General features: G+C 42.8%; 2 protein-coding genes across 4 annotated transcripts; one reads left to right on the top strand and one right to left on the bottom strand.

Moving 5' to 3' along the window:
- Positions 1 to 2,223: 2,223 nt before the first annotated feature.
- LOC109879203 (protein FAM243-like) lies at positions 2,224 to 12,778 on the bottom strand. The gene has a single exon (XM_031789691.1). The coding sequence runs from the start codon at positions 4,504 to 4,506 to the stop codon at positions 3,748 to 3,750; it is 759 nt and encodes a 252-aa protein (XP_031645551.1). The 5' UTR covers positions 4,507 to 12,778; the 3' UTR covers positions 2,224 to 3,747.
- A 19-nt stretch (positions 12,779 to 12,797) lies between these two features.
- On the top strand, positions 12,798 to 26,076 carry LOC109879194 (E3 ubiquitin-protein ligase XIAP). Of its 3 annotated transcripts, none has more exons than XM_020471382.2 (8): positions 12,798 to 12,972; positions 15,472 to 15,747; positions 15,836 to 16,403; positions 19,487 to 19,586; positions 19,673 to 19,751; positions 19,868 to 19,907; positions 22,821 to 23,003; positions 24,703 to 26,076. In XM_020471382.2, exons 2-8 carry the CDS (start codon positions 15,508 to 15,510, stop codon positions 24,894 to 24,896), a joined length of 1,404 nt encoding a protein of 467 aa, XP_020326971.1. In that variant the 5' UTR covers positions 12,798 to 12,972; positions 15,472 to 15,507; the 3' UTR covers positions 24,897 to 26,076. The 3 variants fall into 3 exon arrangements, with proteins under 3 accessions (XP_020326971.1, XP_020326972.1, XP_031645550.1); XM_020471383.2 differs by having other exon boundaries at positions 12,807 to 12,972; positions 15,472 to 15,672; positions 24,703 to 25,897; XM_031789690.1 differs by lacking the exon at positions 12,798 to 12,972 and adding an exon at positions 14,555 to 14,681 and having other exon boundaries at positions 24,703 to 25,897.
- The last annotated feature ends 553 nt before the right edge of the window (positions 26,077 to 26,629 follow it).

Below are 26,629 nucleotides of genomic sequence, written 5' to 3'. Positions count from 1 at the left end.
TTTCACATTCCCATTTCTCTTGCATGTATCATCGGCATGCAAGGCCACACCCACTCCCTGTCCCACCTCCTTTAATATGTAATCTATCATCAGGGTGAACAACACCAGACAAACCACACTTCCCTGAAGAGTACCATTGTCCACTTCAAACCTCATTGACAATTCTGAACCCACCCGCATGACTCGATCGAACAGGAAGACCATGATCCAGTTACACAGACGTCCCCCAAAGCACAATGCACTCAACTTGATCAACAACCCTTCATTCCACATGTCAAAATACACAATAGTCATCCTCTTTTATTGTCAGGCCCTTGGCTATCTCTGCACTAACTGTCACCAGGGAATCCATGGCAGACCACCCTCTCCTGAACCCACTCTGACTACGCTCATCAAACCCCTGACTTCCAAGAGATACATCATCCTGCTCACTATCAACTTTTCCATCAATTAACATGTTGGACATCAGTGCAATAGGCCTTATAACTGACAGCCCCAAGGGATCTTTACCTGGTTTTACAAACAGCAACACCACCGCATGTTTCCACCCAGCAGGTATCAACTCAGTCTTCCACACCCTATTATACAACCCTAATAATGCTTCCAACATACTGTCCATGGCATGCTTAAACATCACATAACACCCTATCTTCTCCAGGAGCAGTCCACCTGCAGCCCTCCAACACCCTTGTCATCTCAAACATAGAGAACGTTGCATCCATAGCATCTCCTGACTCCCCCTTTCTCTTTAAAACATATCCATGCTCGTTTAACTTCTCCCCACGTCTCCTCTTACTCTCATCACCAAGGTGCTCACATCTATGAACAGCTTCAAACGCACCACCTAGGACATTTGCTTTTTCTTTACTTGATACAACTGTGACGTTTCCTTCCACCAACACTAGAATTCCAGTCATTCCCATCATTTTTTAAAACACTTTCCAAAGCGCAGCTTTTCCGGTCCCTCCACCAATCGTGGAGCAAAATTCCCACCATTCTGCTGGAAGCGTTTATTATGAAACCTCCATTTAAACGCACTTAACCCGGAAATAGAACCTAGGTAATTTCCTGAGGCATGTTGCTGTTTATTTCAGTTCAATTTGCCGCATAGTGAGTTGAGCTAGCTATCGTTCGTAATGGAGCAGACTGTTTCAAATGTGGAAGTCTGTAATTTAGCCTTCACTGGGGAATTTGACAAATTAAAGACATGCATTTTAACGGATAAATCGCTCGCTTGCGAAACGGACCAGGTAAATGATCATCACTTGAAATGAATAACCAGCTAACGTTAGCTGGCTGTTTCAGGCAGCAGTCAGTTAGCTGCTACACTATATATACAAAAGTATGTGGACACGCCTTCAAATGAGTGGATATGGCTAGTTAAGCCACACCTGTTGCTGACAGGTGTATAAAATCGAGCACACTGTCATGCGATCTCCATAGACAAAAATTGGAAATATAACGTTAATTGCCTAACTGAAGAGCTCAGTGACTTTCAACGTGGCATCTTCATAGGATGCCGCCTTTCCAACAAGTTAGTTTGTCAAATTTCTGCCCTGCTAAAGCTGCCCCCGTCAACTGAAAGTGCTGTTATTGTGAAGGGGAAACATAGAGGAGCGTTCAATTAATCCCAAAGGTGGGATTTTCCACCATCATTTGCAAAGAAATTCATAAAAAATCCTACAATGTGATTTTCTGGATTTTTTCCCCCTAATTTTGTCTGTCATAGTTGAAGTATACCTATGATGAAAATTACAGGCCTCTCTCATCTTTTTAAGTGGGAGAACTTGCACAATTGGTGGCTGACTAAATACTTTTTTGCACCACTGTACATAGAGAACAAGGAGGAGAAGACGCCATTACAGATCTCTAAAGGAGGTCTGGCCACACTGCTGAGGAGGATCGTAGGAGGAAACGTCTGATCCACCTGACCACACACTGAAGCAGCGAAGAGATCCAGTCGACAGTGGTCTAAATGGGCTTCCTCTCATCTCTCCATCCTTTCATCGTCTTTCCATCTGCACTGATTTCAGAAAACAGGATCAACTTTGTCATGTTGCTTTGACCAATCCTCTATTCCAGTCTGGGGGGTGTTGATTTTCAACCAGTCCAGTTACAGATCAGTGTAGATGAAGATAGTTTGGATGTGAGGGGATGAGGGTACTGTGGATGTGAGGGGATGAGGGTACTGTGGACGTGAGGGGATGAGGGTACTGTGGATTATTGAGATACACTGTATGGCAGCATTTTTGTTGGAGGAAAGAGCAATTCTGACTGGACTGGAGGTATCTGACTGACCATGAGAATGTCCTACAGCTACTTACCAGAGCAACCTATGTTGTATGACATTTGAAACTGTTCTAGAAATGCAGCTTAAACATTATTATTTTTTAAAGATGTAATAAGTTGGTGTCTTAAAAAAACCTTGATTAAATGAATCACCTCGTCTACATACACTACAGGTCATAAGTTTTAGAACACTTACTCATTCAAGGGTTTTGATTTATTTTTACTATTTTCTTCATTATAGAATAATAGTGTAGACATCAATGATGAAATAACATATGGACTCATGTAGTAACCAAAAAAGTGTTAAACAAATCAAAATATATTTGAGATTCTTCAAAAAGCCCCCCTTTGCCTTGATGACAGCTTTGCACACTCTAGGGATTCTCTCAACCAGCTTCACCTGGAATGCTTTTCAAACAGTCTTGCAGGAGTTCCCACATATACTGAGCACTTGTTGGCTGCTTTTACTTCACTCTGCCGTCTGACTCATCCCAAACCGTCTCAATTTGGTTGAGGTTGGGGGATTGTGGAGGCCAGGTCATCTGATGCAGTACTCCATCTGCAAAATAGCCCTTACCCAGCCTGGAGGTGTGTTGGGTCATTGTCCTGTTGAAAAACAAATGATAGTCCCACAAAGCCAAAACCAGATGGCATGGTGGATCGCTGCAGAATGTTGTGGTAGCCATGTTGGTTAAGTGTGCCTTGAATTCTAAATCTTTGCTTATTTGAGATGTTCTTGCCATTATATGGACTTGATCTTTTACCAAATATGGGTATCTACTGTATACACCCCTACGTTGTCACAACACAACTGATTGGCTCAAATGCAATAAGGAAAGAAATTCCACAAATTAACTTTCAGCAAGGTACACCTGTTAATTTAAATGCATTCCAGGTGACTACCTCATGAAGCTGGTTGAGAGAATGCCAAGAGTGTGCAAAGCTGTCATCAAGGTAAAGGGTGATAACATATGTGTTATTTCATAGTTTTTATGTCTTCACTATTATTCTACAATGTAGAAAATAGTTTAAAAAAAAGAAAACCCTTGAATGAGTAGGTGTTCTAAAAATTTAACCGGTAGTGTATGTTAATATCCAGGCCTATTTAAAACATGTTTCACTGTCTGAACATGTGATTTGGTTGTAAATTCATTGCATTCCTTTGATTCTAAATACATTGATAATCTGTAACAAGTTTTATTTAATTCTATGAATCTTAATGAGTCATAGCATTTTGTAATGTACAGTTGTGATTGAGAAGGAGCAGGAACCTTGCTTGAATCAATAACATTGCAGTATGGGGTGAGCACATTATCCTGTGCCATAAAGGTTTAGACCTTTTGGCAGAGACCATAGCACTAACCTCACAATACATGGAAACTATACTTTTACCAACAAACAAACAAAAAGTCCCTTAGCCAATGTCATCTCTTTTATATAGTCTGAATGAACCCGTTGTCACTGCTTGTCATTTATGTAATGATTCTCATTCTTCCTAACTCGAGACAATGCTTCCTCCCATTTCCTCTTGGTCATCTTCTTCAGAGCTCCCTCCATCAGCTCATTCCAATAGACGTATTTATGTAGAGTGTCACGATCGTAAATGGCCTCCGAATACTTCCCATGGTCGTTGGTCGCAAACCACTTCACCGTGGACCAAGCGCTGTTCAGAGGGCACAGGTGCGCGCACTGGAATGGGATTTGAATAAGCTCGTGTCCGTACGCGCGCGCCAACGTCGGGCAGCAGCTCATAGGTATGAGATCCACTGGGGCCTCGGGCAGGTGATGAACGTACCCTGCGAAGTTACAATCGTCAACTTTCCTTGGTGACCTCCAGCTATGATTGTTCACTACTATTGCACATTTCCCGTAGTTCTCCCTTAAACTGCCACACAACTCTTCAAATATTTCCCCTGAAGGCTGCAGTGAGGAGACACCGTTACAGTGGAACAGTAGTTTGTAATTCCATGGAACCCATCCTCTCTGACCTCCCGCGTGGATGACGCTCCAGCTGTGTCTGCTGCTAGAGGCGTCCGTTGCCGCGGAGATGTCACCAGTGATCAGACCCTCTGGAAACTCGGTTTCACCGAGATAAACTCGGTAGAACCCCTCGCTCTGCAGCTGTCTGATGTCGCGGATGTATGGCACACATTGGGGCCCGCTGTTGGACCTCCTGTTCCACATGAACTGTAGAAGGTTCCGCAGCTTGAGGCGCATCCTCGGGCCTTTTGGATATGACTAGGACAGAGTACTCTTCTGGCGCACATTTACAAGTTCTAAGGTGCGTCATAATATAGCCGTCATTCGAGCAGAGTTTGTTACCTATAGCCCATAGTCCCATCAGCTTGTCACCTAAACTTCTTTCCAAAATAGAACAGGAAAACAAGAGGCTTGATTAAATCAGAAGATTAAATAATCATGATTCAAGGTTCCATGTATTTCCATATTTCAAGCATATGAGTTCTATAGTTGTCATGGCACCCTAATAACAGCCTCAGCCTGGTCTCATAGACTAGATGCAACATAGTATACGTAAATCCGGGACACTAAAAGTATTATCATATGTTATGTTTGGTATGGTTACATAAGACAGATTGTTTCTTAAGGCATAATGGTGGGTGTAATGGTAACGTCTAGCAACTCAAAGTTTGTGAGTTTGAATGTCATCATGGACAACTTCAGCGTTTTAGCTAATTAACAACTTACGACTTATTTGCTACTTCGCAACATGTTAGCTAACCCTTCCCCTAACCTTAACCCTTTTAGCTAACCCTTCCCATGACCTTAACCATAACCCTTTATCATAACTCCTAAACTAAACACTAACCTCTAGCCTAGCTAGAATTTGTAACATATCAAACGTTTTGAAAATTCATAACATATTGTGTATTTAGCAAATTCATAACATATAATATCAATTGTAATTTGTAACATATCATATGAAATGATGGATATGGATATTCAAAAATGAATATATACCATATTAAACGTAACATACAGTTTCATATTAAATTGCGTACCGCAGATTTACGTACAGGATAATATCAAATGCTCTGAGACCAGGTTGCAGCCTGAGCACAGAGCTGTAAATGTGTACATATTTAATTATTTTGAGGTGATTTTAATTGTTGATTTATAATCAGCGCTTTAGTTTTTAGATAACATTTGAGTTTTTATTACCTATATCTGGTATTTTTGAGACGAGTATTTGAAGATTGACTGATAGGTTAACACTTTTTGGCTAATGTCTCTTTTTGAAAAAATGCATCTGGACAGAGTACCATCTTTTTTTGTTTCACCTAGCTGCCAATTTCTGATCTTCTGCTAACATCATTTGAGGAGTTGCCTGAAGCGTGAGGAGACTGGGAGACAGAGCTTAGGCAGAGGGCTCACAGTGAGGACGACTGGCTACTATTCTGATCCTTGTGTGGTGAGCTTTCTGGCACCCAGAGCTGCTGAGACATCACCCAAGTGGTGTTACACAGAGTGGAAGAGGGTGGCTGTAAGAGTCAGGCTGGTTCCCAGACTTGCCCTCTACAAGATCATCAGCAGACTCCATCAATATCATCTACCATCTGACCAGCTCTCCCCGCTCAAGCCCTGAACTGACCCTCTCCATCAGCAGAGGATGCAGCACTGAAAGACTTGGCCTCTATTGGTTGACCTGATACAGTATACTGCTTGTTTGTTTTTTGCTCTTGAAATGCTTTACGTCTATGAAAAGCACTATAAAAATGTAATATATTATTATAGGCTATTTGAGTTCAATGAATCGGTCATAAAATTACATTTAGAGTTAAGAGGATGTTTAGATGAATGAACAACTCCAAATATGGAATTAAATGACAATATAACATTTCGGATGTCACATAGGCCTAACATGTGAATGTCACAGAAAGTCTGGGGTGGTTTTGGAAAGAAGGATCTGTGCCATTTCCCCTTTAAAACCACAGAAATGTCCATATCCTTCCCACATTACTTCTGTTTTGGTAAGGGTTGATAAAATCTCTCTCTTGGTTCTGTGTGTGTAGCCTTGGGAGACATAAAATATGGATAACTGGTTTGAGCATAGAAAAAAAACTATTTTTGATAGGATGAAGAAAAAGATAAAGCAGCCGGTTAAAGTCCCTTATTGAAAGTTAATGTATGACCAAAGATGATCTATTAGATTGACAAAATGGTTGAGTAACCGCTTTAACAATGGAAATACATGTCCTCAAAGAAGGAAGTGAGGCGAGATCAGGTGGGACTATTCTAGCCAATGACCGGGCAAATACCCCCAACGTAACTCCGCCCCACACACACATATACCTATTTTTTAATTGTTTTTTATTATTAATAACAAATCAATACAAAAAGTACATGAGGAACACAAGTATATATAACGAATATACAAAGGACAATTGGGCTAGGGGGTACAATATCACATTACACATGGACCATAAGGGACATACATACAATTATAAGTGTAACAGCTTTTTTGTTAGTAGAGTATTTGTCTTAAAATATAGTTCAATTTCTTTTTGTAAGGTAAGAAAATGTGTTTTCTTTTCTAAATTTACATTTGTGAATATGAAATTTGGCCAAAACAATTAAATGAAATAAAATTGTTTCAACTTATTTCTATCGTAGGTAAAGAATCCAAGCCATACAGCTCTCCATAATAGTGTAAAATCTTCATAAATGTGTACAAATATAAATCTACTGATGTCTTGCCATAGATCCCTTACATGAATACAAGGTTTGTATCGCTCTGTTGTTGAATGGACCAATTACAGTCCCAGTGGGTCAGAAGTTCACATACACGCAATTCGTTTTTTGTAGCAGTGCCTTTAAATTGTTTAACTTGGGTCAAACGATTCGGGTAGCCTTCCACAAGCTTCCCACAATACGTTGGGTGAATTTTGGCCCATTCCTCCTGACAGAGCTGAGTCAGGTTTGTAAGCCTCCTTGCTCGCACACACTTTTTCAGTTCTGCTCACAAATGTTCTATAGGATTGAGGTGAGGGCTTTGTGATGGTCACTCCAATACCTTGACTTTGTTGTCCTTAAGCCATTTTGCCACAATTTTGGAAGTATGCTTGGGAAGACCCATTTGCGACCAAGCTTTAACTGATGTCTTGAGATGTGGCTTCAATATATCCACATAATTTTCCATTCTCATGATGCCATCTATTTTGTGAAGTGCACCAGTCTCTCCTGCAGTAAAGCAGCAGCCCCATGATGCTGCCAGCCCCGTACTTCACAGTTGTTCTTCGGCTTGCAAGCCTTCCCCTTTTTCTTCCAAACATAACAGTCATTATGTTTTATTTATTTAACCTTTATTTAACCTTTATTTAACTAGGCAAGTCAGTTAAGAACAAATTCTTATTTTCAATGACGGCCTCGGAACAGTGGGTTAACTGCCTGTTCAGGGGCAGAACGACAGATTTGTACCTTGTCAGCTCGGGGGTTTGAACTTTAATTAATATATTATCCAGTTTATTTAATCTATATATATTATCCAGTTGATTTATTATATATATATATATATATTATCCAGTTTATTTAATCTATATATATTATCCAGATATTTTAATCTACATGTATTATCCAGTCTATTTTGTAACTCAATCAGTTCCATTTTCTCCTTCCCCGAGAGGCCGGCTGGGGACCTCTGAGAAAGGGAAGTTATCTTAATGATCACCTTTTCCTCCTCAGCTCTTCTAGTCTTAGCAAGATTACTACCAGATTTTCTAAGGTATTTGGACATCTCAAATTTAAAGAGCTCCCAGTTCTTGCAATAAGATTTTTCTTCACAAGCCCTTTCCCAAACGTGTGAGAGCAGATCTTTAACCTCAAACTTAACTATATCCTTATTTAATAATGAGCTATTTAAGTAGGATGCGCTACCAAGGTTAGTATCAGGGGTAAATATTTTGATATCAATGTAAATGGCCCTATTGTCTGTGAGGGGAGTAGTAAAAATATTTGTAAAAATCTATTCTGGACTGTCTGGAACCTGTTTTGTTACTCCAAGTGAACGATCTGTCAGCCGGAAACCTCTCTCTCCATATATATAAGATCAAACTTTTCCATAAAAAGTATTAAACCCAAATTCTGACTGGTAGAAAGAGGAGGAAGGGAAGCGCTACTAAGGTACACAAAGGTCCAATCAATTTCCCTCTTCCAATTAGGGCTAATTGGAAAAGCTGTTCAAAAGAGGACATTGTATTCCTTTTTTTTTGTACTCCCTGACGAAGGCCATGCAGCCGAAACGCGGATGTTTTTAAAAACGTTGTTTCTATTCAACATGCCATACTAATAAAGGCATTTTAATTAATTATATGAAGAGTGCCTTGGTCCTCCTTTCTTTTTGATGACCAAATTCTGACTGGTTGGACAACCTGGGGGCCATCTATCAGTTCAATTATCTATAGTCATGTTAAAGTCCCTTCCTATCAATAATAACGAATTGGGAAATTTAGATAACCAATGAAGTATATGTTTCTCTCTAGATTCAAGCAACTCATCATTCTCATGTTTGGTGTTGTACCCATAGTAGTTTACAGTAATGAGTGTAATGTCATTGTAACTCATCATTCTCATGTTTGGTGTTGTACCTGTAGAAGTTTACAGTAATGAGCGTAATGTCATTGTAACTCATCATTCTCATGTTTGGTGTTGTACCCGTAGTAGTTTACAGTAATGAGTGTAATGTCATTGTAACTGATCACAAGACAAATAAAGTGACCAAAGGGGTCACAGAGTGTAGAATATTACCACCAAAGGTATTTTCCATTGTGGTGACACCAGCGGAGCGTTCAGATCCATGGGAGAGCCAAATATATTTGCCCCACTGTGACCTCCATAAGTTGACGTCAGCAGAAATTGAGTGAGAACAAAGATCTGTTCTAAATTGTTTAGCAAATAAAAATGACAGCCTTGCGCTTCACATTGCTTCGTAACCCCCTAGCATTAAGGGAAACTATAGACAAAGACAAAACAACTAATATAATATAAAAGTATAAAACTGTAGGATGAGTCAATAACGTGGAAGCAGTGAACTTAAGCGATAAGGAACCGAGATCTGCACCATTTAAGTAAACTTAAAGTGAAAATAGCTTAAACCATAAACTCTGAGCTAGTTTTGAAATTCAAGTCAACTGAAAATTATGTTCAAGACCAAACCAAGGGTTCTCTGTAGTAAGAGAGACTAAAAACCCTCTTTAGTGTAATCAGGTACTATTCTGAGAAATACAAAACAATCATTTAAAAAATAAAATGATACCTACTATTTTAAGTGTATATGAAAACGGATCATTAAACAACAAAGAATAAAACGTGTTTTACATATACACATTCCAAGGACCTTTTTCACTTGGAAATAAGTATTAATAACTAAATAGAACAAGAACCATGTGAAGTCAGAGCAGACATGTATGCCCCTTACGGTATGCATAAAAAACTTTCAGTCTTCTTCGTGAGTTTGTAAACAAAATAAGCCTTCTTCTGGTCTGGTCATACAAGAACAAGCTAATAAATTATTGAAGTACCTGAGTATTCAGAAAAAAATGTCACCTGGGTCTTGTTTGGTAAAAGTTAAATCAGTACAAGGAAAATGAGAATACCATGCCTGAAACCATCAATCTGTTCCTTCGGGTGAGATTCCAGGGAGGAATATTGATTTCCGAACCGTTGATGAAGCCTCGTCCTCCGACGAAGCCTTCACCTTACCCTAATTTCGTGCTTTCTTGATCGTTGGCCACAACTTGTTCCTTCTTTCTATGTCCTCCGGGCTGAGATGCTCGGCGAAACGCAGACCATGGCTCTGAAGGAATGCGTTCTTCCTAGCAGCTTTCCAGACGCATCCCTGTAGAATCTGTTAGTGAAGAGGATGATGATACCCCTTGGTCTTGAATCGTTTTGCTGTTGCTTCTTACCGAGACGATGCACAACGTCGATAGTATCACCAACGTTTGTTATACCATGCAGACATAACTTCTTGGCAGATGCTGATAGCCTCTCGTCGCACATCTTCATTCTCCACCTCTGGCACGCCGTAGTCTCAGGTTCCATCTGGTTGTGTATTGCTCCAGATCAGTGAGACGTCTGTGGTATACATTGAATTCTGTACCACCTTTTCAACACTTTTTTCAACTCATTTTCACATCCTTGATTTCACTACATGCAAACTCTACAGTCTGTTTCAAGCCTTCGATTACCATGGTGTTCGCACCTACTATTTCCTTCAATGGCGTCAGACCTGGAGTTGATGAGTGAGGAGAGGGTGGCCACGACCTCAGAGTCCATATTTTTTTTTTTGCAGGGTGGAGGTTTGCACGGAGTAACCGGTAAAGAGGGGAACTCGTCACCTTCAACAGCATGATATTATCCATAGGGAAAGCGTAGTTATGGCAGGGAGTCTTGTTAGATTTGCGTCAATTCGAATCTGGTATCAGGATAAATATGACAATTAGTCACCGATCTTATACTATGTATTTTTTATTAGCCAAGCAATAAGTGGTAAATGGAATTTTCGTATATACGGGCTCTCTGTCCCACCTCGCAGGGCAAACAGCGAACTGGCAAGATGTATGTAAACAGTATTCTTTATACTGTGATAGACAGTTCCAACCCGTCTGTTGGCCTATCACAGTAGAGGCTGGGCGTGGTTTAAACTTGCACAGCCTATTGCAGGCGCTCAGGCGGGTCCCCGCCTCTTGGCGCTTCTGTTGATAGCTGTAACTGTTGCTGCGAAGAACATCCATGCGCTCATACCGTTATCTCGCACCTGGCTCCTGTTATCTAACAAAAGACCGCTTGTTCTCGCAACACCCCGCTCTGAATGTGCCGGTTACTAGTCCAACGCTCTAACCACTAGGCTACCCTGCCGCCCCATCATGAGAAAGGCCCATGGCCTTGAAACTGTTAACAATGTTTCAAGTCAGCTATGTTGCATAACACATACATACATCCACACAAGCCAACAGCAGATAATATTCAATCACATATATGGTAACGGGCTATAGTGCATAACACAGAAACCTCATAGTCTATAAGCACGTTCCTCTCTTGTTGTTAGCAATAGAACTGATAGCTTCTTCCTTTCTTTTTTTTGTCACAACTTCGCATGAACATCCTGAAATAAATTAGCAAATTATTATTCAGGAACATTTTTTATATATTGAACAAATAAAAATAGCAATGACTGTAAACTAGTTTTGTTTCCACAATCTTTCTGAAGTTTGGTGCGGAACTCGGTAAAAAATTAATAAAAAGCATAAGGTCAAGCCGCCATCTTGGCCTTGTCACACATACTTTTATATTATTTTTCAGTTCATTTTTTATTTATGTTAAAGAGCATTCGGAAAGTGTCCAGTATACAATCATATGCCAACGTGGTAATTCAAAGGTTTTCCTCATATACTTGGGAGTAATTATAAAATAGATATTTTAACACAAACAACATATTGATAGAAATCAACTTTATAGAAAATGTTCATGCAAGGCTACATTCATCAAAAGGTTGGGCAGTCTTTTGAAGTGTTAATTCTTTACAAAGTTGTGTATAGACTTAGTTACATCACTCTGCCAACGACATACAAGTATAATGATAATCTCCCAATTCAAAGAATTCTAGGAAAAACAAAGCCATACAAAATAGTGAATTACTAGAAAATATTAGGACGTGTATGTATATTATATTAATCCACATTACAATATTACTTTACCTTTGATTAATTTGAATAGGAATTGATAAGATTGGATTGAAAAAAGTGAGGCATCGCTGTGTAAAACATGGCTGAGCCAGTGAAAAAGGATACATTACTGAACGATATAGGAATGGAAAAGAGTATGAATACTAAAACCCTATTGGCGCCATCACGTTTTAGTGGTACACACTAGAGTGTAATTTATATTGAAGTGTATTCAAACGTCTCATTTCATTTGATCCTTCAACTTTGGTTCAGCATGCAACTAAAGTGTGTTAGCCGTCTGACATCAACCAGCAAGCAACCTAATTAACAATCCAACATGCCACTTTCTCTATATAAACCTGAGAAAGAAGGAACTTAAAGTGGACTATACCCTAGCCTTGATTTCCAGGCAACACCAAATGAATTATACCCAGAGGGTTAAGAATGAGAAGTTACTGTCTTCCTGCTACACTACCTACAAAAGTCCAATCCTCAAATGAGTATTACAGTATTTGGTAGACAAGTACAATTAGAGTATAATGAGATATATAGGATGCAGTTTGGCTGTGCTTGTTACTTTGGTAGATGCACTGCATGGATAAATATATCAAAATAAAGATATATCGTCCAAGCCCGATGAAGATTCATTAATTTCCCCCAACACAGAGCAGTGTTAAGCACTAAGTATTCCGTTCTTGTTAATGCCATACACCAAACATAACAACTAATATAAACAGGAAGCCTCTATGGAATACATAGAGCCTTGCCACACACATACTATACCTTCCCTTTTTTTCTACGTCATAAACTTTACATTTCCGCTATGGTGGTCAGGTGGGCTGCGCCTGTAGTGGTGCGCAGAACAACACCAACGCTGAACTTACTTCCCGAAACCAGGGTCAAATAGTCTGGTCAAAAATACTGGTGATCTGTCTTATTTGGAAAGGAGACAGGCATCATCCAAGACCTCACAGACACAAGTTGACATCCAAGCTTTTCCAAGGTATGCGTATAGGTTATGTTTTTGCGATGTATTTTCAACTGTTATGGTTGACGGCTCGTCTGTTGTACTACGTTACTGTCTATGGCGAACCAGCTCAATGTCGACTGATCAGTGCACTATAGACAAATAATGTTTGCTTTGTTAGTTGTCGTTATTACACGAAACGTTGCTTGTGTTTTATTTAACTATGTCATACTTAACATTGGAAGAATGTAATCCCCGAGAGTGCGTATCCATGCCCAGCAGAGTACTCAACTGTGCCAACTCTCAAACAGGTCAATCGGCAGCACATTGCGATTCACGTAAACCCATGTTTATGTTTGGGACTTTTGTCTTGCTATAGACACAAACAAGAGCTTGTGAACTTTCCAGAATGTACGTGGCCGGCCAATAGACCTCACCCACCCCCACGTGTCCGTTTGACTGTTGCATTGAGTGGGAACATTTAGTCAGAGTGGAGTTTGAACCGCGGACACGGCGCTACTGTGCCGAAAAGGTCTCCCAGAACCCTTGACATACACTTTGCATACATGTATGATCAGCCTATTAATGTCATTCGACCAAGTGGTGCAATCTATACATCCACATGTCCTTTCTGTGCATTTGGATTCAGGCCCAGCTCTGGTCAGTAACAGATGGGCCTCGGCCACAAAGACAAGTGCTGCAGTGTAAAACATGGCTGAGTTATACAATCATGGACACATAGCCAGTTCAGAGTCAAGAATATGTTATACTCAGGCCCTGTTGATGATGACTGCATCCATTACTCAGGGCCCTGTTGATGATGACTGCATCCATTACTCAGGACCCTGTTGATGATGGCATCCATTACTCAGGGCCCTGTTGATGATGATGGCATCCATTACTCAGGGCCCTGTTGATGATGACTGCATCCATTACTCAGGACCCTGTTGATGATGACTGCATCCATTACTCAGGGCCCTGTTGATGATGATGGCATCCATTACTCAGGGCCCTGTTGATGATGACGGCATCCATTACTCAGGGCCCTGTTGATGATGACTGCATCCATTACTCAGGGCCCTGTTGATGATGACGGCATCCATTACTCAGGGCCCTGTTGATGATGACGGCATCCATTACTCAGGGCCCTGTTGATGATGACTGCATCCATTACTCAGGGCCCTGTTGATGATGACGGCATCCATTACTCAGGGCCCTGTTGATGATGACGGCATCCATTACTCAGGGCCCTGTTGATGATGACGGCATCCATTACTCAGGGCCCTGTTGATGATGACGGCATCCATTACTCAGGGCCCTGTTGATGATGACGGCATCCATTACTCAGGGCCCTGTTGATGATGACGGCATCCATTACTCAGGGCCCTGTTGATGATGACTGCATCCATTACTCAGGGCCCTGTTGATGATGACTGCATCCATTACTCAGGGCCCTGTTGATGATGACTGCATCCATTACTCAGGGCCCTGTTGATGATGACGGCATCCACATGATGCCTTTTGGAGCTGTCAGAGAGAGCATGGGGACGAGTGGATACAGCAAACTTTCCTTGGACATCATCATCCCATCCATTTAGTCATCTACATGTCTCTTTTCACAGCAGTCTGCCAAGGGACAGTTTCATTATAGTGTGAGAGTGCTGCCTATGAAACCATGACAACTTCCAGTCTACATGCATTTTTCATTCTGAAGCAAGCTTCGCTTGCTGCAATGGGGATGGCAGGTATACAAAATATTACAACAAACATAACCAATATTGGTTGATTGTTTGCTTTCATAGACAGTAGCGTAATTATATTCCATATAAATGGTAATTCTATGGTTGGTAGCCTGGGTGCCTGTCTGTTGCTGCTATAGCCAATTTACGAGGTACTGTATGTAATTGATTGCATTAATGTTGACGGAAGGAATAGTGATGGGATTGGATAATATTTGATTGGTGAATACAGCCGGAGGTGAAATAGCTGATTGTTCTAAGTGACCGGTTCCTCACCCTCCCTGTTGGGGATTTGTGCTGTGTTAGTACCGTAACATTGATAAGGCTGGGTACTGATCGTGTTGCAACACACTACTCGGAGAGGGCTGATTGATTCACATGGCATTACGTAACTCCTTTCCTACAAAATGCTGAGCTTTGTTTTAAAGAGCAGATAATAGGAAAGAAGGGAAAACTGAGCCCAGTGCTCACTTAAGATAATAAGTGTTGATTACATTCGGCTGTGTGGGTCGTTGTGTATTTCTCTGTATTCCTGCGGTTAGCAGGGCGGCCCGGTAGTGTGAGAGCATATCTTAAAGAGCCTGTTCCTGCCTCCCCACCCCTCACATGTAACAGCCAATACCTCCATGTGACCACACACTCTTTCCTGTCTTAAAGGCACAGCATCCCAATATCCATTGCAATGTGCATATTGCCATCTAGTGCCACTTTAGGAAATACAAGGCTCTCTATTGTCAAACTTATGCATTTACATGGTGTCATGGTGGAAATGACTTTGTTGTTTGTTCCCCCCCAGTCCATCCATCTCAGGCAGCCCTGTCCCTGTGTCGTGATGTCAGGCCCCGGGAGAGACAGTGATCTGGAGTCAGACCACGCAGTAGACTGGTCCATGATGGACATGCGGCTGGACTCGTTCCGGGGTTCCCCCCTGGCCCAGCAGGTGTCAGCGGAGAGGCTGGCCCGTGCTGGGTTTTACTTCACAGGACAGGCTGACAAGGTGCGCTGCTTTAGCTGCCACAAAACTGTAGAGAATTGGTGTGGAGGGGACACACCCGCGGAGAGGCACGCGGAGGTGAGCATGAGAAGGGTGATGACACATGTGCAACATTTTTTATTTCCTGTTTCTAACAAATTATGATACTACTGTTGTAATGTTTCAGGTCTCCCCTAACTGTAAGTTCCTGAGCTGCACCCATCGTTCCAGGGTCAACTCTCTTCAAGGTGCCATGCTGACCAACGAACCCCACTACAACGAAGACGCTGAGGACATGGAGTTCCGCCTGAGAACGGGAGAGGTGGTGGATGAGTCCACCTACCCCATGGTCCCGCACATGGTCAGCGAAGACTCCCGGTTCAACACCTTAGGCCCGTGGCCCTCCACATCCCCGGTCCGGCCTAGAGAGCTGGCCCAGGCAGGGCTCTTCTATCTGGGGGAGAGTGACCGGGTGCAGTGCTTCTGCTGTGGAGGGATGCTGGGGGGCTGGGAGCCTGGGGACACGGCGTGGGGGGAGCACTCCAAACACTTCCCCTACTGCTTCTTCATACTGGGGCATGATGTGGGGAACCTCCCCTCTCAGGCGGGGAGAGAGGAGGAGGTAGGGGAGACCAGGCCACGCCCGGGTCCTCGGGTCCACATGCAGAGCTTTGAGGAGAGGCTAGGCAGCTTTGCAGGAATCCAGCACCCTATTGACCATGAGAGGCTGGCCAGAGCAGGCTTCTACAACACAGGTGAGACCTGGGAGTGGGGTAGACTAGAGCAGGCTTCTACAACACAGGTGAGACCTGGGAGTGGGGTAGACTAGAGCAGGCTTCTACAACACAGGTGAGACCTGGGAGTGGGGTAGGCCAGAGCAGGCTTCTACAACACAGGTGAGACCTGGGAGTGGGGTAGACTAGAGCAGGCTTCTACAACACAGGTGAGACCTGGGAGTGGGGTAGACTAGAGCAGGCTTCTACAACACAGGTGAGACCTGGGAGTGGGGTAGACTAGAGCAGGCTTCTACAACACAGGTGAGACCTGGGAGTGGGGTAGGCCAGAGCAGGCTTCTACAACACAGGTGAGACCTGGGAGTGGGGTAGACTAGAGCAGGCTTCTACAACACAGGTGAGACCTGGGAGTGGGGTAGACTAGAGCAGGCTTCTACAACACAGGTGAGACCTGGGAGTGGGGTAGGCCAGAGCAGGCTTCTACAACACAGGTGAGACCTGGGAGTGGGGTAGACTAGAGCAGGCTTCTACAACACAGGTGAGACCTGGGAGTGGGGTAGACTAGAGCAGGCTTCTACAACACAGGTGAGACCTGGGAGTGGGGTAGACTAGAGCAGGCTTCTACAACACAGGTGAGACCTGGGAGTGGGGTAGACTAGAGCAGGCTTCTACAACACAGGTGAGACCTGGGAGTGGGGTAGACTAGAGCAGGCTTCTACAACACAGGTGAGACCTGGGAGTGGGGTAGACTAGAGCAGGCTTCTACAACACAGGTGAGACCTGGGAGTGGGGTAGACTAGAGCAGGCTTCTACAACACAGGTGAGACCTGGGAGTGGGGTAGACTAGAGCAGGCTTCTACAACACAGGTGAGACCTGGGAGTGGGGTAGACTAGAGCAGGCTTCTACAACACAGGTGAGACCTGGGAGTGGGGTAGACTAGAGCAGGCTTCTACAACACAGGTGAGACCTGGGAGTGGGGTAGACTAGAGCAGGCTTCTACAACACAGGTAGGACCTGGGAGTGGGGTAGACTAGAGCAGGCTTCTACAACACAGGTGAGACCTGGGAGTGGGGTAGGCCAGAGCAGGCTTCTACAACACAGGTGAGACCTGGGAGTGGGGTAGACTAGAGCAGGCTTCTACAACACAGGTGAGACCTGGGAGTGGGGTAGACTAGAGCAGGCTTCTACAACACAGGTAGGACCTGGGAGTGGGGTAGACTAGAGCATGCTTCTACAACACAGGTAGGACCTGGGAGTGGGGTAGACTAGAGCATGCTTCTACAACACAGGTAGGACCTGGGAGTGGGGTAGACTAGAGCATGCTTCTACAACACAGGTAGGACCTGGGAGTGGGGTAGACTAGAGCAGGCTTCTACAACACAGGTGAGACCTGGGAGTGGGGTAGACTAGAGCATGCTTCTACAACACAGGTAGGACCTGGGAGTGGGGTAGACTAGAGCAGGCTTCTACAACACAGGTGAGACCTGGGAGTGGGGTAGACTAGAGCATGCTTCTACAACACAGGTAGGACCTGGGAGTGGGGTAGACTAGAGCAGGCTTCTACAACACAGGTGAGACCTGGGAGTGGGGTAGACTAGAGCATGCTTCTACAACACAGGTAGGACCTGGGAGTGGGGTAGACTAGAGCAGGCTTCTACAACACAGGTGAGACCTGGGAGTGGGGTAGACTAGAGCATGCTTCTACAACACAGGTAGGACCTGGGAGTGGGGTAGACTAGAGCAGGCTTCTACAACACAGGTGAGACCTGGGAGTGGGGTAGGCCAGAGCAGGCTTCTACAACACAGGTGAGACCTGGGAGTGGGGTAGGCCAGAGCAGGCTTCTACAACACAGGTGAGACCTGGGAGTGGGGTAGACTAGAGCAGGCTTCTACAACACAGGTGAGACCTGGGAGTGGGGTAGACTAGAGCAGGCTTCTACAACACAGGTAGGACCTGGGAGTGGGGTAGACTAGAGCAGGCTTCTACAACACAGGTGAGACCTGGGAGTGGGGTAGGCCAGAGCAGGCTTCTACAACACAGGTGAGACCTGGGAGTGGGGTAGGCCAGAGCAGGCTTCTACAACACAGGTGAGACCTGGGAGTGGGGTAGACTAGAGCAGGCTTCTACAACACAGGTGAGACCTGGGAGTGGGGTAGACTAGAGCAGGCTTCTACAACACAGGTGAGACCTGGGAGTGGGGTAGACTAGAGCAGGCTTCTACAACACAGGTGAGACCTGGGAGTGGGGTAGGCCAGAGCAGGCTTCTACAACACAGGTGAGACCTGGGAGTGGGGTAGACTAGAGCAGGCTTCTACAACACAGGTAGGACCTGGGAGTGGGGTAGACTAGAGCAGGCTTCTACAACACAGGTGAGACCTGGGAGTGGGGTAGACTAGAGCAGGCTTCTACAACACAGGTGAGACCTGGGAGTGGGGTAGACTAGAGCATGCTTCTACAACACAGGTGAGACCTGGGAGTGGGGTAGACTAGAGCAGGCTTCTACAACACAGGTGAGACCTGGGAGTGGGGTAGACTAGAGCAGGCTTCTACAACACAGGTAGGACCTGGGAGTGGGGTAGACTAGAGCAGGCTTCTACAACACAGGTAGGACCTGGGAGTGGGGTAGACTAGAGCTTTGGCTGTGAGAAAAGTAACTTAGCAAATACAATTCAAAACGTATTATTACAGTTACCTGCTACTCAATGGTAAAAGGGCCTGAGAGGAGGGGACATAGAGGGGACCGGGGACATATATCCTAACCAGTGTGTATGTGTCTGGGTTGATCTTAACCAGTGTGTGTGTGTGTTTGTCTGGGTTGATCTTAACCCAAGTGTGTGTGTGTTTGTCTGGGTTGATCTTAACCCAAGTGTGTGTGTGTTTGTCTGGGTTGATCTTAACCCAAGTGTGTGTGTGTTTGTCTGGGTTGATCTTAACCCAAGTGTGTGTGTGTGTCTGGGTTGATCTTAACCCAAGTGTGTGTGTGTGTCTGGGTTGATCTTAACCCAAGTGTGTGTGTGTGTGTCTGGGTTGATCTTAACCCAAGTGTGTGTGTGTGTCTGGGTTGATCTTAACCCAAGTGTGTGTGTTTCTGTGTGGGTGCAGGAGCTCCAGATCGTGTGGTGTGTTTCTGCTGTGGTGGAGGTCTGAAGGGCTGGCAGCCGGATGAGAATCCCTGGGAGGAGCATGCCAAACACTATCCGGGGTAAAAACAAACATGTCACTCACACTCAGTAGAAAATGAACATCCATATGCACGTCACTAACTTTGAGTGTCATGTTTTAATCCAGGTGTAATTTTCTGCTGACAGAGAAAGGACAGGAGTTCGTCAGCAGTGTTCAGTTACAAGGTCCTGGCAGGAACAATGCTGTAAGTCTCAAAGACTTCATCCTCCTAACCCTGACCTCTAACCCCTAAACCTGCGGTCAAACATATTAAACTGTACCCATCCTTATCAAATTCATTCTTTCTATTGATTTTTCCAGGCTTCAAGTCACCTGAATGGATGTTCAAGTCACGGAACAGGTATACATGTTTTTTTTTTTAATGAAGTTGTACCCCTTTCACTTTTTATTTATTCGTTTTGGAACGAGACAAAAAAGGGGGGGGGGGTGTACATACTGTGCATTTGGAAAATATGCAGACCCCTTGACTTTTTCCACATTTTGTTACATTACAGCCTTGTTTAAAAATTGATGAAATAAAAAATAAATCCTCAGCGATCTGCATACTACCCCATAATGACAAAGCGAAAACTGTTTTAGACATTTTTGCAAATGTATTAAAACATAAAGATACCTCATTTACATGAGTATTCAGACCCTTTGCTTTGAGACTCGAATTTGAGCTCCGGTGCATCCTGTTACCATTGATCATCCTTGAGATGTTTCTCCTACCTTGATTGGAGTCCACATGTGGTAAATTCAATTGATTGGACATGATTTGTCTATATAAGATCCCACAGTTGACAGTGCATGTCAGAGCAAAAACCAAGCCATGCGGTTGAAGGACTTGTCCGTAGAGCTCCAAGACAGGATTGTGTTGACGCACAGATCTGGGGAAGAGTCCCCCCCAAAATTCCCCTAGAACACATCATTCTTAAATGGAAGAAGTTTGGAACCACCAAGACTCTTCCTCGAGCTGGCCAGCTGGCCAAACTGAGCGATTGGGGGGGTTGGTCAGGGCGGCTGACCAAGAACCCGATGGTCGCTCGGACAGAGCTCTAGAGTTTCTCTGTGGAGATGGGAGAACCTTCCAGAAGAACAACCATCTCTGCAGCACACCACCAATCAGGCCTTTATGGTAGTGACCAGACGGAAGCCACACCTCAGTAAAAGGCACATGACAGCCCACTTGGAGTTTGACAAAAGCCACCTAAAGCCTCTCAACCCATGAGAAACAAGGTTCTCTGGTCTGATGAAACCAAAATTGAACTCTTTGGCCTGAATGCCAAGCGTCACATCTGGAGGAAACCTGGCACCATCCCTGTGTTGAAGCATGGTGGTGTCAGCATCTTGCTGTGGGGATGTTTTTCAGTGGCAGGAAGACTAGTCAGGATTGAGGCAAAGATGAGTGGAGAAAAATACATAGACATCCTTGATGAAAACCTGCTCCAGAGCACTCAGGACCTCAGTCTGGTGCGAAGGTTCACCTTCCAACAGGACAATAACCCTAAGCACACAGCCAAGACAAGGCGGGAGTGGCTTCGGGACAAGTCTCTGAATGTCCTTGAGTGGCCCAGTCAAAGCCTGGACTTGAACCTGATCGAACATCTCTGGAGAGACCTGGAAATAGCTGTACAGCAATGCTCCACATCCAACCTGACAAAGCATGAGAGGATCTGCAGAATGGCATAATCTCCCAAAATAAAAGGTGTGCCAAGCTTATATAGCATCATACCAAAAAAGACTCAAGGCTGTAATCATTGCCAAAGGTGCTTCAACAAACTACTGAGTAAATGGTCTGAATATTTACAGTACCAGTCAATTTTGCACACACCAGAGTTTCTTTATTTTTACTGTTTTCTACATTGTAGAATAATAGTGAATACTTAAACTATGAAATAACACATGGACTCATGTAGTAACCAAAAAAGTGTTAAACAAATCAAAATATATTATTTGATCTTCTTCAAAGTAGCCACCCTTTGCCTTTAACAGCTTTGCACACTCTTGGTATTCTCTCAACCAGCTTCATGAGGTAGTCACCTGGACTGCATTTCAATTAAGAGGTGTGCCTTGTTAATTTGTAGAATTTCTATCCTTAATATGTTTGAGCCAATCAGTTGTGTTGTGACAATGTAGGGGTGGTATACAGAAGATAGCCCTATTTGGTAAAAGACCAAATCCATATTATGGCAAGAACGGCTCAAATAAGCAAAGACACAACAGTCCATGAATACTTTAAGACATGGTCAGACAAGGCAGTCTCAAAAACCATCAAGCCCTATGATGAAACTGGCTCTCAGGAGGACCGCCACAGGAGTGGAAGACCCAGAGTTACCTCTGCTCCAGAGGATACGTTATTAGAGTTACCAGCCTCAGAAATTGCAGTGCAAATATTTGCAAAGAAACCACTACTAAAGGACACCAATAAGAAGAAGAGACTTGCTTGGGCACAGAAACACGAGCAATGGAGATAAGACCGGTGGAAAATGTGAGATTTTTGGTTCCAACTTCCATGTCTTTAAGACGCAGAGTAGGTGCAATACAGCGATACACCACCCCATCTGGTTTGGACTATCATTTGTTTTTCAACAGGACAATGACCCAAAACACCTCCAGGCTGTGTAAGGGCTATTTGACCAAGAAGGAGTGTGATGGAATGCTGCATAAGATGACCTGGCCTCTACAATAACCTGACCTCAACCCAATTGGGATGAGTTGGACCGCAGAGTCAAGGAAAAGCAGCCAACAAGTGCTCAGCATATGTGGGAACTCCGTCAAAGACTGCTGGAAAAGCATTCCAGATGATGCTGGTTGAGAGAATGCCAAGAGTGTGCAAAGCTGTCATCGAGGCAAAGGATGGCTATTTTGAAGAATCTCAAATATAAAATATATTTTGATTTAACACTTTTTGGTTACATGATTCCATATGTGTTATTTCATAGTTTTGACGTCTTCACTATTATTCTACAATGTAGAAATAGTACAAATAAAGAAACCCTTGAATGAGTAGGTGTCCAAACTTTTGACTTGAGACTATGTCAATTGATTTTTAAAATACAAATTAGCAAACATTTCTAAACCCTTTTTTGCTTTGACATTATGTGGTTTTGTGTGTAGATTGAGGGGGGAGGGGACAATTGAATCCATTTTAGAATAAGGCTGTAACCTAATGTACCAAAAGTCTGAATACTTTCCGAAGGCCCTCTACGTGTAGGGTGCTATTTCCCACACAGACTAGAACAGGCTCAATGTCCTTCATCTCTCTGTGCAGAGGTGCTGAGGTCAGCCATGGCCCAGAGGGCGGTAGAGATGGGTCTGGAGCCAGCCCTGGTAGAGAGGACCATACTGGAGAGGATACGCAGAGCTGGGACAGGCTACTCCACCCTGGAGACTCTGCTGCAGGACTGCTTTAACAGAGGCCCTGACAGCGACGCAGAGACCGCAGAGAACCATGGTATGTGTCTCACAGTTAGCAATGCTTGTTAGTAGAGGTCGACAGATTTAACTGGAATGGCCGATTTTAATTAGGGCCGATTTCAAGTCTTCATAACAATCGGTAATTGGTCATTTTGGACGCTGATTACATTGCACTCCACGAGGAGACTGCGTGGCAGGCTGACTACCTGTTATGCGAGTGCAGCAAGGAGCCAAGGTAAATTGCTAGCTAGCATTAAACTTATCTTATAAAAACAATCCATCTTAACATAATCACTCGTTAACTACACATGGTTGATTTATATTACTAGTTTATCTAGCTTGTCCTGCGTTTCATATGATTAATGCGGTGCCTGTTAATTTATCATTGAATCACAGCCTACTTCGCCAAACGGGTGATTTAACAAGCGCATTTGCGAAAAAAAGCACTGTCATTTCACCAATGTGTACCTAACCATAAACATCAACGCCTTTCTTAAAATCAATACATAAGTATATATTTTTAAACCTGCATATTTAGTTAATATTGCCTGCTAACATGAATTTCTTTTAACTAGGGAAATTGTGTCACTTCTCTTGCGTTCATTGCACGCAGTCAGGGTATATGCAACAGTTTGGGCCACCTAGATCGTTGCGAACTAATTTGCCAGAATTTTACATAATTATGACATAACATTGAAGGTTGTACAATGTAACAGCAATATTTAGACTTATGGATGTTACCCGTTAGACAAAATACGTAACGGCTCCGTATTTCACTGAAATAAACATTTTATTTTGAAATGATAGGTTCCGGATTTGACCATATTAATGACCTAAGGCTCGTATTTCTGTGGGTTATTATATTATAATTAAGTCTGATTTGATAGAGCAGTCCGACTGAGGGGTGGGAGGCAGCAGCAGGCTCGTAAGCATTCATTCAAACAGCACTTTCCTACGTTTGCCAGCGGCTCTTCGCTGTGCTTCAAGAATTGTGCTGTTTATGACTTCAAGCCTATCAACTCCCGAGATTAGGCTGGCAATACTAAAGTACCTATTAGAACATCCAATAGTCAAAGGTTTATGAAATACAAATGGTATAGAGGGAAATAGTCATATAACTACAACCTAAAACTTCTTACTTGGGAATATTGAAGACTTATGTTAAAAGGAACCACCAGCTTTCATATGTTCTCATGTTCTGAGCAAGGAATTTAAACGTTAGCTTTTTTACATGGCACATATTGCACTTTTACTTTCTTCTCCAACACTTTGTTTTTGCATTATTTAAACCAAATTGAACATGTTTCATTATTTACTTGAGACTAAAATGATTTTTATTGATGTATTATATTAAGTTAAAATAAGTGTTCATTGTTCATTCAATTTTGTTGTAATTGGCATTATTACATATATAAATCGTCTGATTTAATCGGTATTGGCGTTGAAAAATAATAATCGGTCAACGTCTACTTATTAGTATAATTTATATCAGGGCATTGTTCTATCAAAACTGGTAATGAGGTTTACAAGATATGTCAAAAATTCCTGATTAGAGCCACATGGTTTTGCAATTTGATGTAGTTTACCCATCTGCATATTCCAATGCATCACAATGCTATTCACACTGTAGGCCTACGTGATGCTTGGCTATAGAAGTAACAATTAAACTGTGTTGGTCAGTATTCTACCTACTTTATTGTGCTTGGTTACCTACTGATGTTTCTCCCCTATTTCAGATGAGGATCCCTTTGAGAAGCTACGGAAGCTGCAGAGGGAGAAACAGTGCAAAGTGTGTATGGACAGAGACATCTGCATCGTCTTCATCCCCTGTGGGCACCTGGTCGTCTGCAAGGAGTGTTCCGAGGCCCTCGACAAGTGTCCCATCTGCTGTGCAGCCATCACACAAAAGATCAAGACATACATCTCCTAACATGCAACCTGGTGTAAGGGATTGTCATCTCCAGAGTAGGAGTGCTGACCTAGGATCGGGTCCCGTCTCTTAATCATTATGTTTTAAAAGGCAAAAGTGAGCCTAGATCAGCAGTCTTAATCTGAGATGCTTAATGAATGCTGGCCCAGGAGGATAACTCTTTTAAAATGGCAATGCTGCTTTACCACCTCAATGATTTTATAAACACAGGCTTTCCTACTACAGAATGTACATATAGAAATATTATATTTGAGGAGGACCACTGTAAATATGAATAAGAGAATCATGGAAAGTGTGGGGATTTTATTTTTCAATGATTGTTGTATAGATGACACTTCCTTGTTATGTGACGTATCATTGAGGTTCACCCGACAATACCCAAGAGGCAATGGGCCTCAGTTTCCCATCTTGGTATGAAGATTCAAAGGTTGAGACTATGGAGTACAGCTATGAACAGAAATGACTTTACACAGCAGGTTAGGAGAAGGTAAAGGTTAGGGTTAGATAAAATGCTACAGTTGTCCCTGACGTGAGTTGAACATGCAGCTTTTTGTCCATGGCTGTATCCATCTACCCACAGTTCTGATACTTACATTTGAGTAATTTAGAAGATGCTCTTATCCACAATAGTGAGTGCATACATTTTAATTTCTAGGTCCGCTGTGCAGCACCATGATCTACCATTGCAGCTATCAACAGTGCCTTTTCAAACAATCTCATCAACAATCTCATCTTCTGTGTTTTCTTTATTCAGACTATCACATCATTTCCATGTTTTCTTCATATTTCTCTTCAAATTATGAAGTTGTTGACTGGGCTTTTGTTATTGGTTTGCAAGTCATGTGTTTCTAGTTAGTTTGCAAAGTACATGTTTCTGAAGTAGAAGTTGTGAGAGTTCCCAAACGTACTGTCTGTTCCTTGGGCCAACTGGTATGCTTTCAGTGTGGGACTCTTTTATGATTCATTATGTGTGCTCTGTGTGAATAAATAGATGAATTGTAGACTTGGATCAATTTCCATTATTTATATATAACGGCATAACTGACATATCCACTTAATCACTTGATTTAGTTCTAGAGATCACGTCCAAATATTATTCCCCTTTTTAAATTGTGTTGTTTGGAAATTCATCTTTTCAAGTGCAACTCATTTGACCTGGAAAATAAATGTTTAAAAAAATTGAAGTGTGTCTTGTCTTTACTTTCATGTATGCTACTAACTATTTTATTCTTTATCGCATCTCTTCTTGAAGGCCAGGCAGGGATATTGGTATTTAAACTAGTGACGACCATCTTTGGGTACAGCTCAGGAGTTGGAAGTAGCTTCCTCCCCTTCTGCTTTCCTTCATCTCCACTTCTATAATAGAAGAAAAACCGGTACAGTTGAAGTGGGAAGTTTATGTACACCTTAAACAAATACATTTCAACTCTGTTTTTCACAATTCCTGACATTTAATCCTAGTAACAATTCCCTGTTTTAGGTCAGTTTCACCACTTTATTTTAAGAAGGTGAAATGTCAAAATAATAGTAGAGCGAATGATTTATTTCAGCTTTTCTTTCATCACATTTCCAGTGGGTCAGAAGTTTACATACACTCAATTAGTATTTGGTAGCGTTGCCTTTAAATTGTTTAACTTGGGTCAAACGTTTCGAGTAGCCTTCCACAATAAATTGGGTGAATTTTGGCCCATTCCTCCTGACAGAGCTGGTGTAACTGAGTCAGGTTTGTAGGC

The sequence above is a fragment of the Oncorhynchus kisutch genome, linkage group LG15, assembly GCF_002021735.2.
Source record: "Oncorhynchus kisutch isolate 150728-3 linkage group LG15, Okis_V2, whole genome shotgun sequence".
NCBI classification, from domain to species: domain Eukaryota; kingdom Metazoa; phylum Chordata; class Actinopteri; order Salmoniformes; family Salmonidae; genus Oncorhynchus; species Oncorhynchus kisutch.
The sequence above is the reverse complement of the archived record's forward strand: the minus strand, read 5'-3'. Positions and strand labels throughout refer to the sequence as shown.

What these genes read in the sequence shown, in the direction of transcription:
- LOC109879194 (XM_020471382.2), top strand. Translation starts at nt 15,508, where the DNA reads ATGTCAGGCCCCGGGAGAGACAGTGATCTGGAGTCAGACCACGCAGTA. An exon ending in AGCAGGCTTCTACAACACAG is followed by an intron (nt 16,404 to 19,486) that starts GTGAGACCTGGG and finishes GTGTGGGTGCAG; the next exon opens with GAGCTCCAGATCGTGTGGTG. An exon ending in CATGCCAAACACTATCCGGG is followed by an intron (nt 19,587 to 19,672) that starts GTAAAAACAAAC and finishes GTTTTAATCCAG; the next exon opens with GTGTAATTTTCTGCTGACAG.
- LOC109879203 (XM_031789691.1), bottom strand. Translation starts at nt 4,506, where the DNA reads ATGCGCCTCAAGCTGCGGAACCTTCTACAGTTCATGTGGAACAGGAGG.